Source organism: Paramisgurnus dabryanus, chromosome 4 (genome assembly GCF_030506205.2).
Source record: "Paramisgurnus dabryanus chromosome 4, PD_genome_1.1, whole genome shotgun sequence".
NCBI classification, from domain to species: Eukaryota; Metazoa; Chordata; class Actinopteri; order Cypriniformes; family Cobitidae; genus Paramisgurnus; species Paramisgurnus dabryanus.
The window spans coordinates 39,599,888-39,617,060 of NC_133340.1; the positions used below are offsets into that span (position 1 = coordinate 39,599,888).

At 39.3% G+C, this 17,173-nt stretch overlaps 1 protein-coding gene across 10 annotated transcripts in view; it reads left to right on the plus strand.

Annotated features, from left to right (window-relative positions):
- The window catches only part of fat1a (FAT atypical cadherin 1a), a 90,899-nt gene that overhangs the window by 16,697 nt on the left and 57,029 nt on the right, over window positions 1-17,173 (plus strand). For all 10 annotated transcript variants that reach the window (XR_010527715.1, XR_010527714.2, XR_010527713.1 and 7 more), the window contains exon 3: window positions 7,296-7,610. Coding sequence is in view for 6 of the 10 variants with exons in the window: in XM_065254520.2 (XP_065110592.1) it covers window positions 7,296-7,610 (315 nt within the window). In the remaining 4 variants the exon portion in view is untranslated. The remainder of the gene's footprint in view (window positions 1-7,295; window positions 7,611-17,173) is intronic.

Consider the following 17,173-nt stretch of genomic DNA (forward strand, 5'->3'; position numbering starts at 1 on the left):
TTCCACACACGCAGATGTGTACACACACCTACATGCAAGGTCAGCCATGTTGAGTCAGTCTGAGCGGTTCTCATTGTTCAGGGTGGCGCTCAGATAGCTGTGAAAGGTCTCGCTTAAGGGTAAAAAAAACCCTACAAAGCCGTGCGAAAGAAAGACCTGCTGTATTTCTGTCATCATATTCTATAGCCCTAAGGTAGGTTTCACAACTTCCTCAACCATGGTTTATTCAAAGGTGTGGCAGCATACCTTTGAAACACCTCAGTGTAATGAGTGAATCACTGCAAGAACAGATAGTATGGATTGTTTGCGTGTGTTTTCTTAAAAAAATCTTAAACAATGCTATTCCTCATTTAAAGATAAAGGATTATATGTTTCAGTAAAGGGTAAAGTATAGTCCATTATTTACGTGTGCGCGAGGGTCCACGTATAGTGTGCGTGATGCAATTTTCGGCATTAGAAGAGTGCACATGTACTGTACACGCACCGGCAGATTTTTTCAAACCTTGCGTACGTTGTACGCGTAGGTCGTGCATGCAAGTACAGGAGTATTAAGTATGTAGGCCACGCGAGGTAATGAAATTTGTTGCAATGCGCATGCGTCAGTGCACATGTATGAGTCAAATGAACTATGCTTTGCAAGGCTAAAAAAGAACAGACCATGCCCAGGACTTAAGGAGAAGGTAGTTAAGCAGTGAAGGAACTTTCAGAGCATCTTGTTTGTTAAAGATTATGCTAATAAGGAGGCCAGAGCTTTAAGTCTAAAGAATGCCTGAAGCATCTTTAAAACAATGAACAAAACCTCCTCTCGGTCAGGGTTGGTTTATATCGTGAAGGCTTTTGTTTACGAATCAAAATCCTGTTGAGAATGCGTATTGTTAGGTAAATGTTCCTGCATGTGAATCTGGTTCTAATCCACTCAGCAGGGATTTTAGGACAAACTTGCTTTTTAGTTGGACAGTTTAGTTGGTAAATTTATAATGTTTTATTCTCATTCTGAAATATTATACTATTATACGAATTTTATTATATTATTTTTTTAATTTATTGTTTGTTAATGCCTATACAATAATTCATGTTAGTTCATGGTGCATTAACGAATGTAAACAGATACAACTTTTGAAATGTAAATGTATTAGTAAATGCTAAAATTTACTAAGTTTAATAAATGCTGTAGAAGTATTGTTTATTGTTAGTTCATATTAGCTAATGCATTAACTAATGTTAACAAATACAAACTTATTGTAAAGTGTTACCATTATATTTTATATGAATAGTGTACAAAATTGAGTCAAATTTTAATATAGTCCATTTAAATTTTATCAGTTGTGAATTTGCCTTAGCCTACTATTCCTGAACATTATGCACCCTCTACAAAATTTAACATCATGGCCTAGTAGTTAGTGTATCTGTTTTGATATGTTTAAGGAAGCATATGACCCGATTCATGTTTTCCTTTGTTTTTAGAGTGTTAAAAGATCTCTGTGCATATAGAAGATCTGTAAAGTTGCAAAAATTAAGGTTTTAAACACAAAGAGATCTTCTTTTTTGCCTCATCCACATCTTACTAAAATGGCTCGTTCAAGTGGACGTTATACTGAAAAGAACATTTGCATAACACCGCCCTAATGTAAAGATAGAAGGTGTACCTTTCATTCGCACTGTAGTATCGGTGCGCCGCCTTGTAGTGGAGATGGCATATTTTTCGTTGCGAATGGCAAACTACTTTGTTTGGCCCTCCAATTAAGTAAACATTAAGAAATCAGTGGTTAGGTTTTATTTATAACACTGTTTTAGAACAATACAGCAAAATGTTTGATTGTGTGCTGCACATTTTATGGAGGATGACTATGTGTGCTGCGCATTTTATAGAGGATGATTATCTGTACACGTGGAAGCAAAAAGGCTTTGTCTAAAAAGTGGAGCAGTTCGAACTTTCCAAGTAAACTTGGCTCTTCTGATTCACATCCTTTAAGTAGCCGATGTTTTCATATTTAAAGAATCTCCTTACTGACGATTCAAACGCGAGTTTTGAGCAGTGTAGAGTAGCGCGTGTTGTTTGTCGTTTCTACGATCACAAATGTAGACATGGTTTTGTATATTAGTATCCTTACCTTACCGATCTTTTAAGTTCTGCTCATGTTGCACTGGTAAAGTCGATCGATCAGCTTTGGTCATCTGCGTTTTCTGGGTCAGGTTCAGGCTCGTATTGATAAGGTTGTAAAGACGATAGTTTCTCCTGGCGCTCAATATGGCTTTGGGAGCTCCTCTTTTTGAAACATGGTAGGGTGTGTCACATTTCCGTTTACACAATTGAGGTATTCGGCCAATCACAACGCACTGGATAGCTGGCCAATCGGAAAACACCACGCTTTCTCAGAACGATGAGCTTGATACAAATCGATGCGTTACAGAAGGGGGGAACTTAGAGTAGCTACAATAATGTACAATATGTGGAAAAAAATTGGTTTTTTTTACCGTATACTATATGAACACATTGTATTACACCAGATACACAAAGTAATGTGCTTTTTAACTGCAGAATATTGGCCCTTTAACTATTCATGTGGGGTTGCCAATGGAGCTTTCACATTGCTCTACTGTTTTTATACATGAAAAGGGTACACAAGGCAAAAAATATACTGAAGCACACTGTGGCGTGTTATGCCTATTAAGTTTCAAGTCTTTTTGTTTTCATGTTGATGAAGTCATCATCCTGGTGATTGCCTTAGGAGGTTGGCAGAGAGGTCAATAAAGGGTTTTTTTAGGTTTGAAAGTGGAGCTTTCTTTTGTGCAGATCCCCCAGTCATTCGAATGAGCACTAAAGCATGGACGCTTGTTTGGCAGAGACAAAACACATACTATATCTCAACCTTGCTTTATCACCTACCAGCTCTCTCATCTTCTTTCCTGCATGTCTTTCCCAAAACCCCCCTGACTCTGGTTGACACATTCTCACACTCTGCTAGCCTCTCTTCCACACACTCATTTGTCTTAGTCATTCTTTTTTAAGCCCTCTTTTCCCTAACAGCATCATGTTTGTTCATTCTGGGAATAGTCTTCATGCTCAACATCGATTTACACCTTGTTCTTATTCTCCCTCACTGTGCATGAACTAATGTTAACAGATATGACGTTTGGATGGATGGACTTGTTGCTTGTTGAAAAACTGATGTTTTGTATACGCAGACATTTGAAACAACAAATTTTAGTGTTGCAATGGCAATACCACAACACTGTGAAAGCATGGTATTATCATACTGCCAAAATCTCATACCGCTCCATGCCTAGTTGCATTTCACAGGAGGACTTGAGCTCAAATTTAAAATGTAAGCACAAATCAATGCACACAATCTCCGACGCTAGAGTAGAGGTCTTCTTGGGTCCAAAGAAATTTACCCAACCCGCAATGACTTAAAACCCTTTTTACCTGTACCCGAGGTGCATAATTTTTTTATTAAATAAAAAGACCCGACCCGAGACAAACCCAAGAAAATTACACCCGAGTACGACCCCAACCAGTGGCAATTATTTTTAACCCAACTTGAGCCGAATGTAAACGGCACCGACATGTGTGCAGTCTGCAGCCCCGCAGCAGTGAGACAGAAAGGAACCCTGTTGGCCTTTTAGCTCCGTACCCGCCCGGGTCGGGCCACAGGTTTTTGTATCTAAGTGGACCCGTGAAGACCTCTACGCAAGAGTTCCAATACAGTGCTCAGGCAGTTGCGCATCACACAGAATTTGTGGGTCATTTTGTATTTGCACACAGCTGTCATGATCACGCTTTGCTGTGTAGCACTGCAATAACAGCTTAGCACTGGCGAAAGAGGCAGTGCGCCCTTTATTTTAGGGGTTTATTTTTCCTTTTGGCCCAAAATTGATAATGCCATTTACAGTGGAAAATTTAGCAACAGTTTATTTATTTATAGCGTATCACTAATTTGACTAGTGTATTAGTGAATAAGTTCAATTAACTTAGATTGTTAACTGCTTTAGAAGCATTATTCATTGTTAGTGCATGTTAACTAATGTGGAACTTAAAGGATTAGTCCATTTTCTTAAAAAAAAATCCAAAATGTTGATGTCTTTGTTCAGTTGTGAAAGAAATTATGTTTTTTGAGGTAAACATTCCAGAATTTTTCTCATTTTAATGGATTGAATGGACCCCAACACTTAACTCAACACTTAACAGTTTTTTTCAACGGAGTTTCAAAGGACTCTAAATGATCCCAAACGAGGCATAAGGGTCTTATCTAGTGAAACGATTGTCATTTTTGACAATAAAAATATGCACTTTTAAACCACAACTTCTCTTCTTCCTCCGGCTGTGTGACGAGCCAGCGCAATCTCATGAAATTGCTTAGTGACGTGGAAAGGTCACGTGTTACATATATGAAACGCACATTTGCAGACCATTTTAACCAATAAACTGACACAAAGACATTAATTATTATCATTCGACATACAACAACCTCTGGACGTGATGACGTTTTGCGTGAGGTCGCGCTGGCGCATCACAGAACCGGATATAAACGAGAAGTTGTGGTTTAAAAGTGCATATTTTTATTTTTTGTGTCAAAAATGACAATCGTTTCGTTAGATAAGACCCTTATGCCTCGTTTGAGATTGTTTAGAGTCCTTTGAAACTCCGTTGAAAAAAACTGTTAAGTGTTGTGATAAGTGTTTAGTGTTGGGTTTAGTGATGCACCGATGTATCGGCCGCTGATATTTATCGGCCGATTTTTGATGAATTGAAACCTTCGGCATATCGGTAATAGAACGAAAGAGGCCGATACCGATTGTTTATTAATTAACTGCATAAAGAAATTCATTATATGTAAAAAAAATTGTTAATGTTCTTAATAAAATAAATGCTGAATAGCAAAAACCACCTTTGAAGGTTGTTATGCTGTCTTATCATATTTGTTTTAGCTTAATTATGTTGGTCAGTTGAATGTTAATTAGATCCAATCCATGTTTAGTAAAAATAATTTGATGCAGAAATAAACTAGCTAATAGACCAACTGTATAGTATTGAATAGAGGTGTTTAATATCGGTATCGGCATTGGTATCGGCCAAAAGTTGTCTGTTTGTATCGGTATTGGCCCAAAATAATCCTATCGGTGCATCCCTAGGGGTTCCATTAAAATCCATTAAATTGAGAAAAATCCTGACATGTTTTCCTCAAAAAACATAATTTCCTCTCGACTGAACAAAGAAAGACATAAACATATTGGATGACATGGTGGGGAACAAATTATCTGGATTTTTTTTAAGAAAATGGACTAATCCTTTTACTGTAAAGTTTAACACCTGACTTGCATTAAATACTTGTAGTTAGCAATTTGGACAAATCTCTAACCTTAAGTATTAACCTTAAGCATGTACCTCGTCATGCATCATTTCATCCTTAACGTTTTGCTGGCAAGCTTTGCACGAGCATCAACATAACAAATGTAGTTGAAAGTTCACAGCAGAAGGAAGTATTGAGCTCTTTTTATCAAAGTTTTTCATTCCTTATGCGCATTCCTTTCATCAAGCATTGACAGTGTCGAGTTTATAACAGCCCTGATGTATGGGCCAACCTACACCCCGATAGCCACGGGCAAGATGAAGTGAGCTATCCGTTTCCTTCTGCACACCTCCTATATTAGAGCCTTAAGCTACCCAGCTAACGTCAGGTGTTCCAGATCAATGATGAATGGGAAAAACAGGGCAAAGAAAGTCAAATGAGAAATCCCTGAGCATGTGAAAAGGAGCTGTTTTTCCTTGTCTGTTTTAAAAGAGTACGCTCTTCTTTCTCAGTATAAACCCCTTGAGGCAGCAAAAGTTTGCTGGAACCCAGCAGAGCAAGTTAGCAAAACAAAGAGCCTGTAGGACACTTGAACTGGAGCTATACGCCATGGAAAAGATCATTCTGGAACAAGCAGGATATTGTTCTTGCTCTCTTTTGTCCTTATGTGAAACCCAATGCATGCTCTCATATATGACCGTTATCTGCGTGTACTTTATAACTAAACCAAAAAAATGCTGAGTTGGCTTTAATGAGGATTAAGAATTAGTGAATGACACTAACTGTGTGTTCTTGATTCGAATGTTCGAAACCTGACCAGGTCTTATATTTTGCTTAAGTTTAAAGGTTTAAAATTTAACAAGGCCTGGAGAAAGCTTGAGTTTTATGACAGGAAGCTCCCTGTTCAGGTCACTGTAAACTTTGGTCAGGGAGTGTCTCTCTACTTCTCTCTCGTCCACCTACGCCCGCCTCAAAAACGATGAGATCACTCGGATACAGATAACCTTAAGGCAGGGTTCTTTCAGGCGAGCCGAACCTTTATTGCCACCAGACGGCTCATGTTTTATTTGCAAAGATAATACAATAAAAGTAACGAATTATTGTGCAACATAAATTGTACCACACCTTTTCATGCCTGCGTGCATGCAAATTCAAAGATCAAAGTCCGTCGCTTTCTTGTTCTCTCGCTTCTTCCCTTCATCTCTTCTGAACATCATATGTAATGTATTGAGTCGGTCTTTGTAGGCAGAGCTGATGTTTGCAATTTGACAGCCTCCTCTTCCACCCCCTCTCATTCTTTTATTGCCGTTAAACAGAGAGTATTGCCCGTCTGAATAGGCGGACTGTTGACACAGCTGAGTGCAATGCAGCACACGTGGCCGGTGTCCCAAACATTTCTAATGTTTTCAAATTGCAACGTAGAGACTCTAAACAGGTGACTTTGGCTCCAAGCTAGTTAGGTTTAATAAAGGCATTTTGCACTAAGAGGTCCATAAGACAATCCATAGGAGGTATTAGGTTCTTTTCAAAGCTTTCAGAGCCACTTATCTGCTTCTTAAGCTGCCTTTATGGTAGGCAAAGCATAATGGAGATTGGATGTTGGGGCTGGGAAATGTAGAGCTGATATTTAAAAGTCCACTTACAGCTGCACACCTAGAGAAATGAATAGGACTTTTGAAAATATGTGTGAAGTAGTGTACAATCATATCGGTGGCCTAGACCAAGACTATAGTATGCTATTTTAAATATGGGTGATTTTTTATTGGTCACTGTGTTATAATCTCCTGACCTAACAAACACTTCAGCCTGGTTTCATAGACGAGACTTAGTCCTAAAGCCAGGACTAGGCCTTAGTTAAATTAAGATGTTTAAGCATCTTTCATAAACATGAAAAAGATGTTGCTGGTGTGTAAAACTTTCAGAATTAATTAATACTTATGTGATTACTGTTTTGAAAGGTGCTATATACCAGATCTTGCATCTAATGTCCCTTGTTTTCTTCAGGTGTGATTCGGACACAAGAGCTGCTGGACCACGAGACCGTGCCTCACTACTGGCTGACGGTCTACGCCACAGACCGTGGCGTGGTCCCGCTCTCTTCCTTCGTGGAGGTGTACATCGAGGTCCAGGATGTCAACGACAATGCCCCTCAGACCTCCGAACCTGTCTATTACCCATCCGTCATGGAAAACTCACCTAAAGACGTGTCAATAATCCAGATCGAGGCGCTCGACCCGGACACCCAGTCCAGCGATAAGCTCTCCTACAGGATCTCCAGCGGGAACCCCCAGGGCTTCTTTAGCATCAACCCTAAGACAGGTGAGTGCATTCAAGATAGAGCTCTGTATTTTCATCTTACAGATTTGTGCAAAGATGCCCAGGAGGAAGACAGAAGTAGATTGTCTGCTTTTTGATGGAGAGGGACATTCACTCAGAACAGTGATTGATCTGTTTTTTCAGCGACTGATTTTCAGTTCATATTTTTTTTTTAAGAAATTGTGTTTAAGCTGAAAGCCTGTTCACAGCATGGCTAATTTTCATATAAAAAACATTTGAAAGCTTCACACTGAGTTTGAAATATCGCACAACGGTGGTCAAAAATAACATTCCAGAATGAATTTTGCTTTCACTTTGCTGTAACTCGACAGTGAATGACAAAATCGGGCATTGGTCCTAGACGTGAATTGTTTGGGAATTTTTGTGATCTCATGTGGTTTATTCAATGCCTAGTACTTTATTGTATAAGATACCTAAAGAAGCCAGGGATATGTTTTATTATTTTTATTGCTTGTTATTAATAATTGCACACAAACTTGTCTCCGGCTATTTTTTTGTTTTGAATGATGAGCTAGAATGATAAGCACAGCATTTAGTACAGTTTGGTATATGTTAATAAACAACATTTCTGTTAATTATTTGTTCAGCTCACACGCTACACATCTAGTCATTTATTTACCAGACAAACAGCTGCCTTGTAGACAAAAATCTCATATTTACCCGCTTAGTCCATCGAAGTAGACATCCACTAAAACACACAAATATAGTGTGGATAGGTGAACTGTTTTTTAAACGGTCCTCTGAGATGCATGCTGGGGTCTCAGACCTCTGTTTTTATGTAAATGTACTCAAGCATAAGCTTCAGTACAATGCACAGTGAACAAATCTATGAAGGCTCACGCGCCTTTTCTTGTTTTCTCACTCTGTCTCTCTCATCCAGTCTCGCTTTGCTCTATTTCTCACCCTTTTTATGGATCACTGTGTATGCATACGGGGTTTGCTAAATGGACCCACACTGAATATTTAATACAGAAATGGCTCCCCCATCATTCCTCTCTCCCCCATAGAGCAGAAAACAGTTCTGCTGGCATACCGAGGAAGAACAGGCGTAAAAAGACACAAGAAGCGGATCCAGAGGTGGGGGGGACTTCGAAATGATTCACACTTCAAGTTTAGGACTTTTTTGAAACATGTTAGGTCATATAACCTTGGGCCTGAGATATCTTCCCTTTTATTGTCTGAACTTGTTTGAGTGCATAGAACAACTTTGGAAATGTTCACTGAGGAATATGGTGGTAGTTAGTACATTCCAACATAAATATTGTATTGCCTTAGGATGTATGCAATTATAGACACAAATGTCTATTGTTAATTATAAAATAATGACAAGTTGTGTAATTATTGTGAATAGCATAGACCAGATAATTTGATTTTGGATGAATTTGATAAATGGAGACTTTGGTATCTTGGCAAATCTGAGCACAGTGCGTGAGATCTCTTTAAAAATTGTGCAAACTGGGAAAACCCATCACATGGTGAATTTTTACAATTATGTTAGGTTTTGATACCATATGAAAGCTGGGCTCATGTCTTTCCAAATCTGTTTTCATTTCCATTATAGTTTTGTCTAAAACAAAAGTTATGTCTATGTGAAGTCGGCTGATTGCTGTGATTTTCAGGAATGGAATTTGGTTTAAAGGGAGGCAATGCAATAAAGTATTACAAGGAAAAGTCACTTTACCGTGGTAAAAGACTTATTTTAGTCACTGTACATGTTGTTAAAGTTACAAAATGGTCACTTTGAACCCAAGGAACACAACACTTACAAGCATTTAAATATTATTATGTTATCTGTATTATATTATCTGAACCGCATCTATTCACTTTTATTTTATTTTTACTGTAACGTTTAGTGAAGTTTTATGTTGTTTATCATGGGCAGAGTCTCTGAACATTTGATCACCTCTTGTATGTTTAAATGGCACGACTATTTTACTTTGTAGCTTACAGTATAGCAAGCACAGCGCAGGTTGCCCCAATGTTGTGAGCCATAGTTTACTCAGGACTGGTGGGAGGAGGTGTGCATTGATACACCTTTAATCCACACAATGTGTTTTATTTTGATAGGTGAACTGTCTTTGTAGTGTTAAAAAAGGAAAAGCTAGAGGCGACTGTGTTACACCTCCACTGGGTGTTAAAGATGCATTCTTTTTAGGTTGTCACTACAAATCGCTATTTTTCTGCTATTAAAAAGAGAATATTGCCTAGATTTTTATTTTATTTTTAGAAATAAAAGAGAAGATGTTATTGAAAGATAATTTAATGAAAACCTAATTTTGACAAAAAAATGACATTTGAGGTTTTTTTTTTCTGAAAATGCGTGATATCCAATGGGTGTTCCCAGAATGCATCACAATTTTGAGGGGTGGTGTGTACCAGTCTTTTTCTAGAAACTGAGAAGCATGAAACCTAGGAGAGATCTTCATTAGCTCTCTTATCTCATTGTTGTCTAGAAGAAACAATGGAGATTAGTGTTGGGCGATGTGTAGCATTTGAGCCTTTTTTTACTCATTTATGACAAGTCACTTGATTGATGGACAAAAAGAAGCTGATGATGAGAAACTGATGGCATTAATCCGAGCCCGGAAAAGCCCAGGTGCTCTAAAATTTCCGTGCCAGGGAGCGGGAACCACAAACTCGCTGGTTTTAACCCTCTGCGTGCTAACAACCTCTCTAGTACAAGGAGATGTCAAAGCCACGCGTATTACAAGCTCATATGCGAGGAAGAGTCAGAATCAGGCGCATTACAGAAGGTAATCCATGCCATGCGCATTCACGTCCGAGAAAGAGTCTAATGTTACGTACACACTAGACGCGGGGCATCGCTTTACTCGCTCTAGATTACTTGCGGGATTTAACTTCGTATGATGCAAATTTTTCGCTGGAGTTGAATATTTTCAACTTGGGGGAAAACGCGTTTGAGGCGAATATCGCATGTTTTTGTGGCAAACGCGCTGCTTATATCACATCATTCACCCCACGCAAGGACGCGTCTGATCATGTCTTTGCATTGACTTTGTATCTAATCTACTCGCGCAAATCGTTGAACTCGCGTCTGGTGTAAACCGACAGTTAGACGCGCACATTATGTCCAGGTGAAGGGTGCGAGAAGGAATCCGCAAGCTTACAAGCTTTCTTGCGCAAAGTGAAACCTACAAACCCTCTCATGCGAGGAAAAGCATGCAGTGTGCATGTTAATGTGACTATGATGATGATAATAATAATAATAACTATCGCCAACTATCATCATGAAAGCCTGCTATTGGCAATATGTCTGACGAAGGTCGATACACAATATTATCGTCTAACGACACAACCCTAATGGAGACTAATTTCCTCTACATTTGGGTACATTTCCTTCAAATTCTCAAGCGTCCTTCGGATGAAATAAGGAACTGCAATGTGAAAGCCCCATTCAAACTATGTTACACTTGGTGAATCTAAAAGTAATTGGTCTGAGAAACTCGCCCTAAAGTTTCCTTGCAGAAGTAAGAAGGTCTTGGCCAGTCTGTGAAAGCTGGTGGCCAGCCTCTCTCACAGTGTTTTATAGACATGTGTGGTCCTTTTCCCCCATGCAGTCACATACACAAACGTGTAGGTTATTTTTGCTAGCGGTGGCCAATGAGAGTTTCAGACCAAATAAGGGTTTGTCATCCAGCAGTCTGTGTTCTCTCGCTAACTGTTCCACACTTGGATCCATTCCAGGAAGAGAACGAAAGGGAAGAAAGAGAGGAAAATCGAGGCATTCAGACTTTTCTTAGGCGTTAAACTTTCCAAGTGTGGCTGATGTCTGGGTTGTTATAATGTGTTTGTGTGTGTTACCATGAGAAACAGATAAGAAGTGGTTCCAACTCCTTTAGCTAAGTTTATAGTAATCATGGAGAAGGTTCAGGAGACGTTCCTGAAATATTTTGTCATCTTCAAAGTGCGTATCAGATCTCCGCATGCGTAACTTATATCGCTCTGGGACCATATCAGAACCTGATGCTGTAATGTCGATGGCACATAGTGCAGGGAAAGCATGAGATGGCACCCAAACACTTTCAGACTCAGACATAACATAACTGAGAATATGCAGGGATTGGTTCAGCTAACTCCTGAAGATAACATGCTGGCGCACAGCGTATACAAGCCAGTAAACGAACTTAAATAGCGATCTAGAGGAGATTTGCTCCACGCAGTGCTAGTTACATCATGTAGTAATTTGTACTATTCATTTAAACAGTGTTTCTAAAAATAAAGAGGGGTGTTTATTTGCGATCAATGAAATGATTAGAATTCAGCCTCAAGGTTGATTGGTTTTGACCACATTGATTTTCATTTAGTGTAGGTTTGCACAGGCTTACCGTGGGCAAGGAATGACAAGGACGATGCTCTGTTTTTCTCTCTGCTTTTCAAAGCAATATAAGAAATCTTAACATTTAAGATACTACCTCAGAAATATATAAAAAACTACCCTCTATCATTTTCACTACACTTAAAAGACCCAAGAGCTTTCAGTTTCCTCAAAAAAAGCAAAGTCTTTAAAAACCGATAAGATCTGTTAGTAAAGGTTAATACTGCCTGTTTCTGGATTAAAGGTATTTTGAAAATGTTCTGCGGTGAACTAAGTGGGAGAAAGAGAGAGATTGAGGGCATGTTTTTGAGGGAGGGTAAAGTGACAGACGTGTCGGTGTGTACCTGCATATCAATACCTGCTAAACTTTCATCAAAAGACACCTCAGAAGTTTAAGAAGCAGTGCTGAGGAAAGAAAAAGCCTTACTGAATCTCTACACTTGGATAAAAGCTGGCATTTTTTGTGCGTGGATGTAAAGGCCGAAGTATGGGCCATTTTTACGCATACATGAGGGTTCGCGTTCAATGTGCGTCACGTGATTCGTCATTAGAGGAGTGCGTGCGCGGGTACTCGCACTGCCTGATTTTTGAAACCACGCATACTTTGTATGTGTAGGTCATGTATGCACCACCTACAGGACAATGTGGTTTGTAGCCCAGGAGATGCATTGCATTTTGTCGCAATGCGCATGCAATTAAGTCAAATAAACTATACTTTACAAGGCTATGTGTTCGACCGCGTTTGTACGTTAGCGTACAAGTAAAAAACGGACTATGTTCCAGGCTTTTCCTCATAATACATTTACAACTGCTTCATGTGATATGACATAAAGTTATCAGGCAATTAACTCGTAAAAAGTACCCTTATCACAAGTCACAAAACACCATGGCTACCTGCATTGTTTACTTTTAAACAATGTTTTCATGGGCACGTTGCCAGTAAAATGCAAACCGTGGCAGGTATGTCACCAAACCTCGTTCGTCTAGAAACGAACATTGCTGACCCCTATATTAGTATTTTATTTTCTTTCCATACACGCCTGGTGATAAAGCAGTTAAATATACAGCAGGCTAACCCTTTGTAATTACATGCCTGGAAACAGCAGAGAGCTACGCTGGCGCCTCTACAAAGCAGCTCTGGAAAAATAGGACCTGTGGGAAGAATCTGAATAAACTTGTTTGTTGGTTTGCTAGTGGGTCTACGTAGAGCACATGTGCGGAGTCTGAGTTTGATTATTTTATTTGTCAGCGGACATTTTCGTGCGCTTGATCACAAAACCTTTTTGGACAATATTGACTGCTTGATTTAGTCACGAGCGTGTGCGTGTTTGTGTGCGAGGGCTCAGATTATAGGTGCTGTTTGTCTTTTGGCAGTGGTAAACAGGTCTTAGCACTGCGTTTGAGTTTTATTGAAAGGGACATGTCATGGAATTTAGGATTTCCTTGATCTTTTTAAAATAAAAGGGCTCATCGTATTTTTGTCGACATAGCTCCTTGCCCGGTCCACCCAGGCCATTTATAAAAGCTGCAAAAATAGCTCATTCAGAAATGGGTATGGACACATGGCGTAAATGCTTTACGGAGGTTATAGATGTAATTTACATATATAAGTTAAGTCAAATGTATGGTTGAATACACAGCTGTTTAATTTTAAGGGTTCTAAGGAGGGTGCAAAATAATTACCCCATACAACATCATAACGATTTTTGTGGAAAGATAGCCTATTTATGCTATAGCCTATATGCCAATGGTTTTAAAGGTCCTGTTCTTTTTGTGTTTTTGAAGCTTTGATTGTGTTTGCAGTGCACAATGTAACATGTTTTCGTGTTTCACGTGTAAAAAAAACACATTATTTTTTACACAATTTGCTTATCTCTATAGCGCTGTTTTCACTGTCCTCAAATCGGGCTGATGTCTTCCTTGTTCTATGAAGTCCCTCCTTCAGTAATACGTAATGAGGTCTGATGGTGTAGCTTGTTTAGTGTGTTGTGATTGGATAGCAGCTTAGCTTGCCGTTAGCTAAGCTGGCTACTGACGTATTCCTGTGGGCGGAGTTTAGTCAAAAACTGTTCTACTGACGTCATTAAAGCAGGAAGTAGAGGGTTGTATCGCCTACAATATATCGCCTGGCAGTGAACTTTGAGCTTTATCATTTTACAAGTATTATTTATGCTATTATAGCAACATTGCACACTAACTAGGGTTTAAAAAATGGTATCAGAAAGAACGTGATCTTTAAACCGATCAAAAATCAGCTGGTACATATCTTATTATAAGTGGACGGCGATGCAATCATTTGTACATTATGACCACTGTGGACCGTAGCTTTTAATGACATCTTTGCACCATAGACAGAATCAACAGAAAGCACAACAATTTTCCAGGGAGTTAGAAGAAATAACATGGATCCCATTTCAGTTTGGGTTTTATCCTAAAGTTGCAGGTGAATAGTTTGTTCCTGTATTCGAGTCATGATATGCAAAAGAGCCCGACTCTGGTTAACCTGTTCGCACCGACTTCAATCTATTGCTTACAGGGCAGTAAACGTAATAAAAGGAAAACTCGGGTGTGATCTTGCATAAGAATGTGTCTGTGTGTATTTAAAAGCACACCCATGTGTGTTCCCGCATAAATGTGCCTGCATTTGTTGTATACGCTCTATCTAGCATAGCATACAGCATATTTTTTATTCTCTCTCTTATTTTTTCACTTTCTCTTTATCTTCGAGGTCTATCCCAGAGGCCTTTGCTCTGCACGAGGTGTGTGGGTAGACCGCAAACCTCTCTATCTCCTCCTTTGCCCTTGTGAAATGCACTTCTTGAATGACTACATCAAGCTTTTTTGCTTGGCCATGTGTAAGACAGATCTTTTCCTCACTACCTGTCAGTGAAGAAAAATTAACCCACCTGCCTAAAAGCTGCTTTCAGACTGGTTTTTCGAAAGCACCCCGCTGAGTCGGACTTTGAACGGTGCGATAAAGGAAAATGCCTTTGCGAGCAAGCTTGTGTATTTGCACAAGTGAGCAGGCCGACTCGTTTCTTAGAGGAAAAGCATACGTGCAAAGAAAGAGAGAGAGAGAGAGATGGGGGACAACAGATGGATCAAATGTCTGTGTATTCTTCATAACTGATATTTGTGTCTCGTATACATAAACAAGTCAGGTGAACAATTGAGATTAAAAGATACGTTGCAATAACCTCAAATGTAATGTGATGTGCTTGAAGTATGAAAGTATAATACTGTGCTATTTTTGCCATTGGTGCCGTTGCCAGTGGGAGTGGAATTGAGAACATTTATAGGCCATAATTATAATTCTTACCAGCAATGAAAAATTATTTTTATTAAAAAAACATCTTGTATGTATGACAAAGAAAACACTGAGCTGTTTTCCTTTGCATATTTGCGGCACAGAGTGCAGTCTCCCAGTCTAAAAAATGCCACTTCTTACAAAAACATGACCTATTTCATTGCTAAAAACAATGTTATTTTGTACATTTAGTATAATAAAATGTGTTTGCATGGTTTATGGTTAAAAACACACAGATTTGAATAGGGATGCACCGATACCACTTTTTTGGAATACGAGTACAAGTACTTGCATTTCAGTACTTGCCGATACCGATACAGAGTACTTAATAAAAAAAACATGATTTAAATTTACAGGTAACAGCTTTTGTCATATAATTTAACAAAAAAACAAGGGACCAGTTTTCCAGTTTGTTGTAAACTCTGCCTCTTTGGACAACACAAGAGGCATTAACCCCTTACACGCCGCTCAAACATAGACATTTCTCAGACCGTGGTATCGATCCTCGGGGGACTTTTAACGAGTACGAGTATTTTAGAAAATGTGGTATCGAGGCCGATACCCGATACCAGTATCGGTATCGGTGCATCCCTAGATTTGAAAAGCTCTGTGTTCCTGATTGGCCAGCTAATCTGTACGTTGTGATTGGTCTGAATACCTTAGACATCAGCCGGAAATGTGATGCTCCTTACCCTGTTTAAAAGATTCGGTTGCTATCAGGAGTTAACTTACAGGCTTTTAGTGCAAAGCGTGATGAATTATGATAATTTCGGTCTTCTCTACCTCATCAATCCCAGGAAGTAAACTGTTGCCTACAATCCATGTGTTTGTTGTAGTCCATGAAAATAAATTTACGTTGGAGACGATAATTCGCGTCATCGTTTACAATCGTGAATTGGACCATTGGTGATCTTTAATCCTCATATTTTTATATGGCATAATGCAATACACCACATGGAGTTTTTGGAGTCTGTCAGTAAAAATGTTTTGATTTGCTTACAAAACAGTCCAACTATTGTTCTTGCAGATTACACAATTCTTGCTGCAGTATTGTGTAATACACGTTGCAGATTCTAGTAAGTTAGCGAAATTTCTCTACTGTTTAACTATTTAAATATTTTGTACCCGTTTTTAATAGCGTTTGGCACTTGCAGTGTTCATTTTGCACTTTGTGTATTCAGGTTGTCTCTGAGTATGGGAATTATTTCTTTAGCTGGCGGGCAAATGTGAAAGAATTGTGCTCGGCTCAATGCAGGCAGCTCTTGTTCTCTTGTGCACCCCCCCCCTCCTCACACACACAAATCACTCAAAATCTCAAATCTCTGGTGTAATACCTGATATCTGCATTAGCTCTCTTTTTGTCCCTTTCCCACTGTAGTTTTAGCTCGCAGTGCCGATGATATCAGGAACATTGGCTGGTGGGATAGAAATCAGCTCAGGTAATTAGAAGTCTACGTGCAACCTCTGTGCCTTTGAGCTCCGCTCTGCTTGTTTAATAGGAGTGAGAGGAGGATATCAAGGCAATGATTCACAAGACCTGCTTTCCTCTTCTCTCTCCTCCTCCTTTACACTTTTCTATCAATTCTCAGCAAGGCTCTGCTTTTTTGATAGCAGAAAAACAGAGGTGGTTAGGCAACAATGCCGGGCAGCCTTTTCAAAGGGTTTAGCCTTAAAGAGAAATGGATACTACGTCCAACAACTTCCTGTCATTTCCTGCCTTTTAGGCTCCCATAGTTGGCACGAGGCACAAAAGGTTATTAAGGATGGAAAACTAAAGCTAGGCGCAGAAAAAACACAACTTGCTCCCCCTCCCTCCATGTCATTCCTGCGGATAAAGTTGCATGGTTTTAGAAGCTTGTGAAGCATATCCACCAGCGCACCTGTCCTGCTTGTTTACTGTTA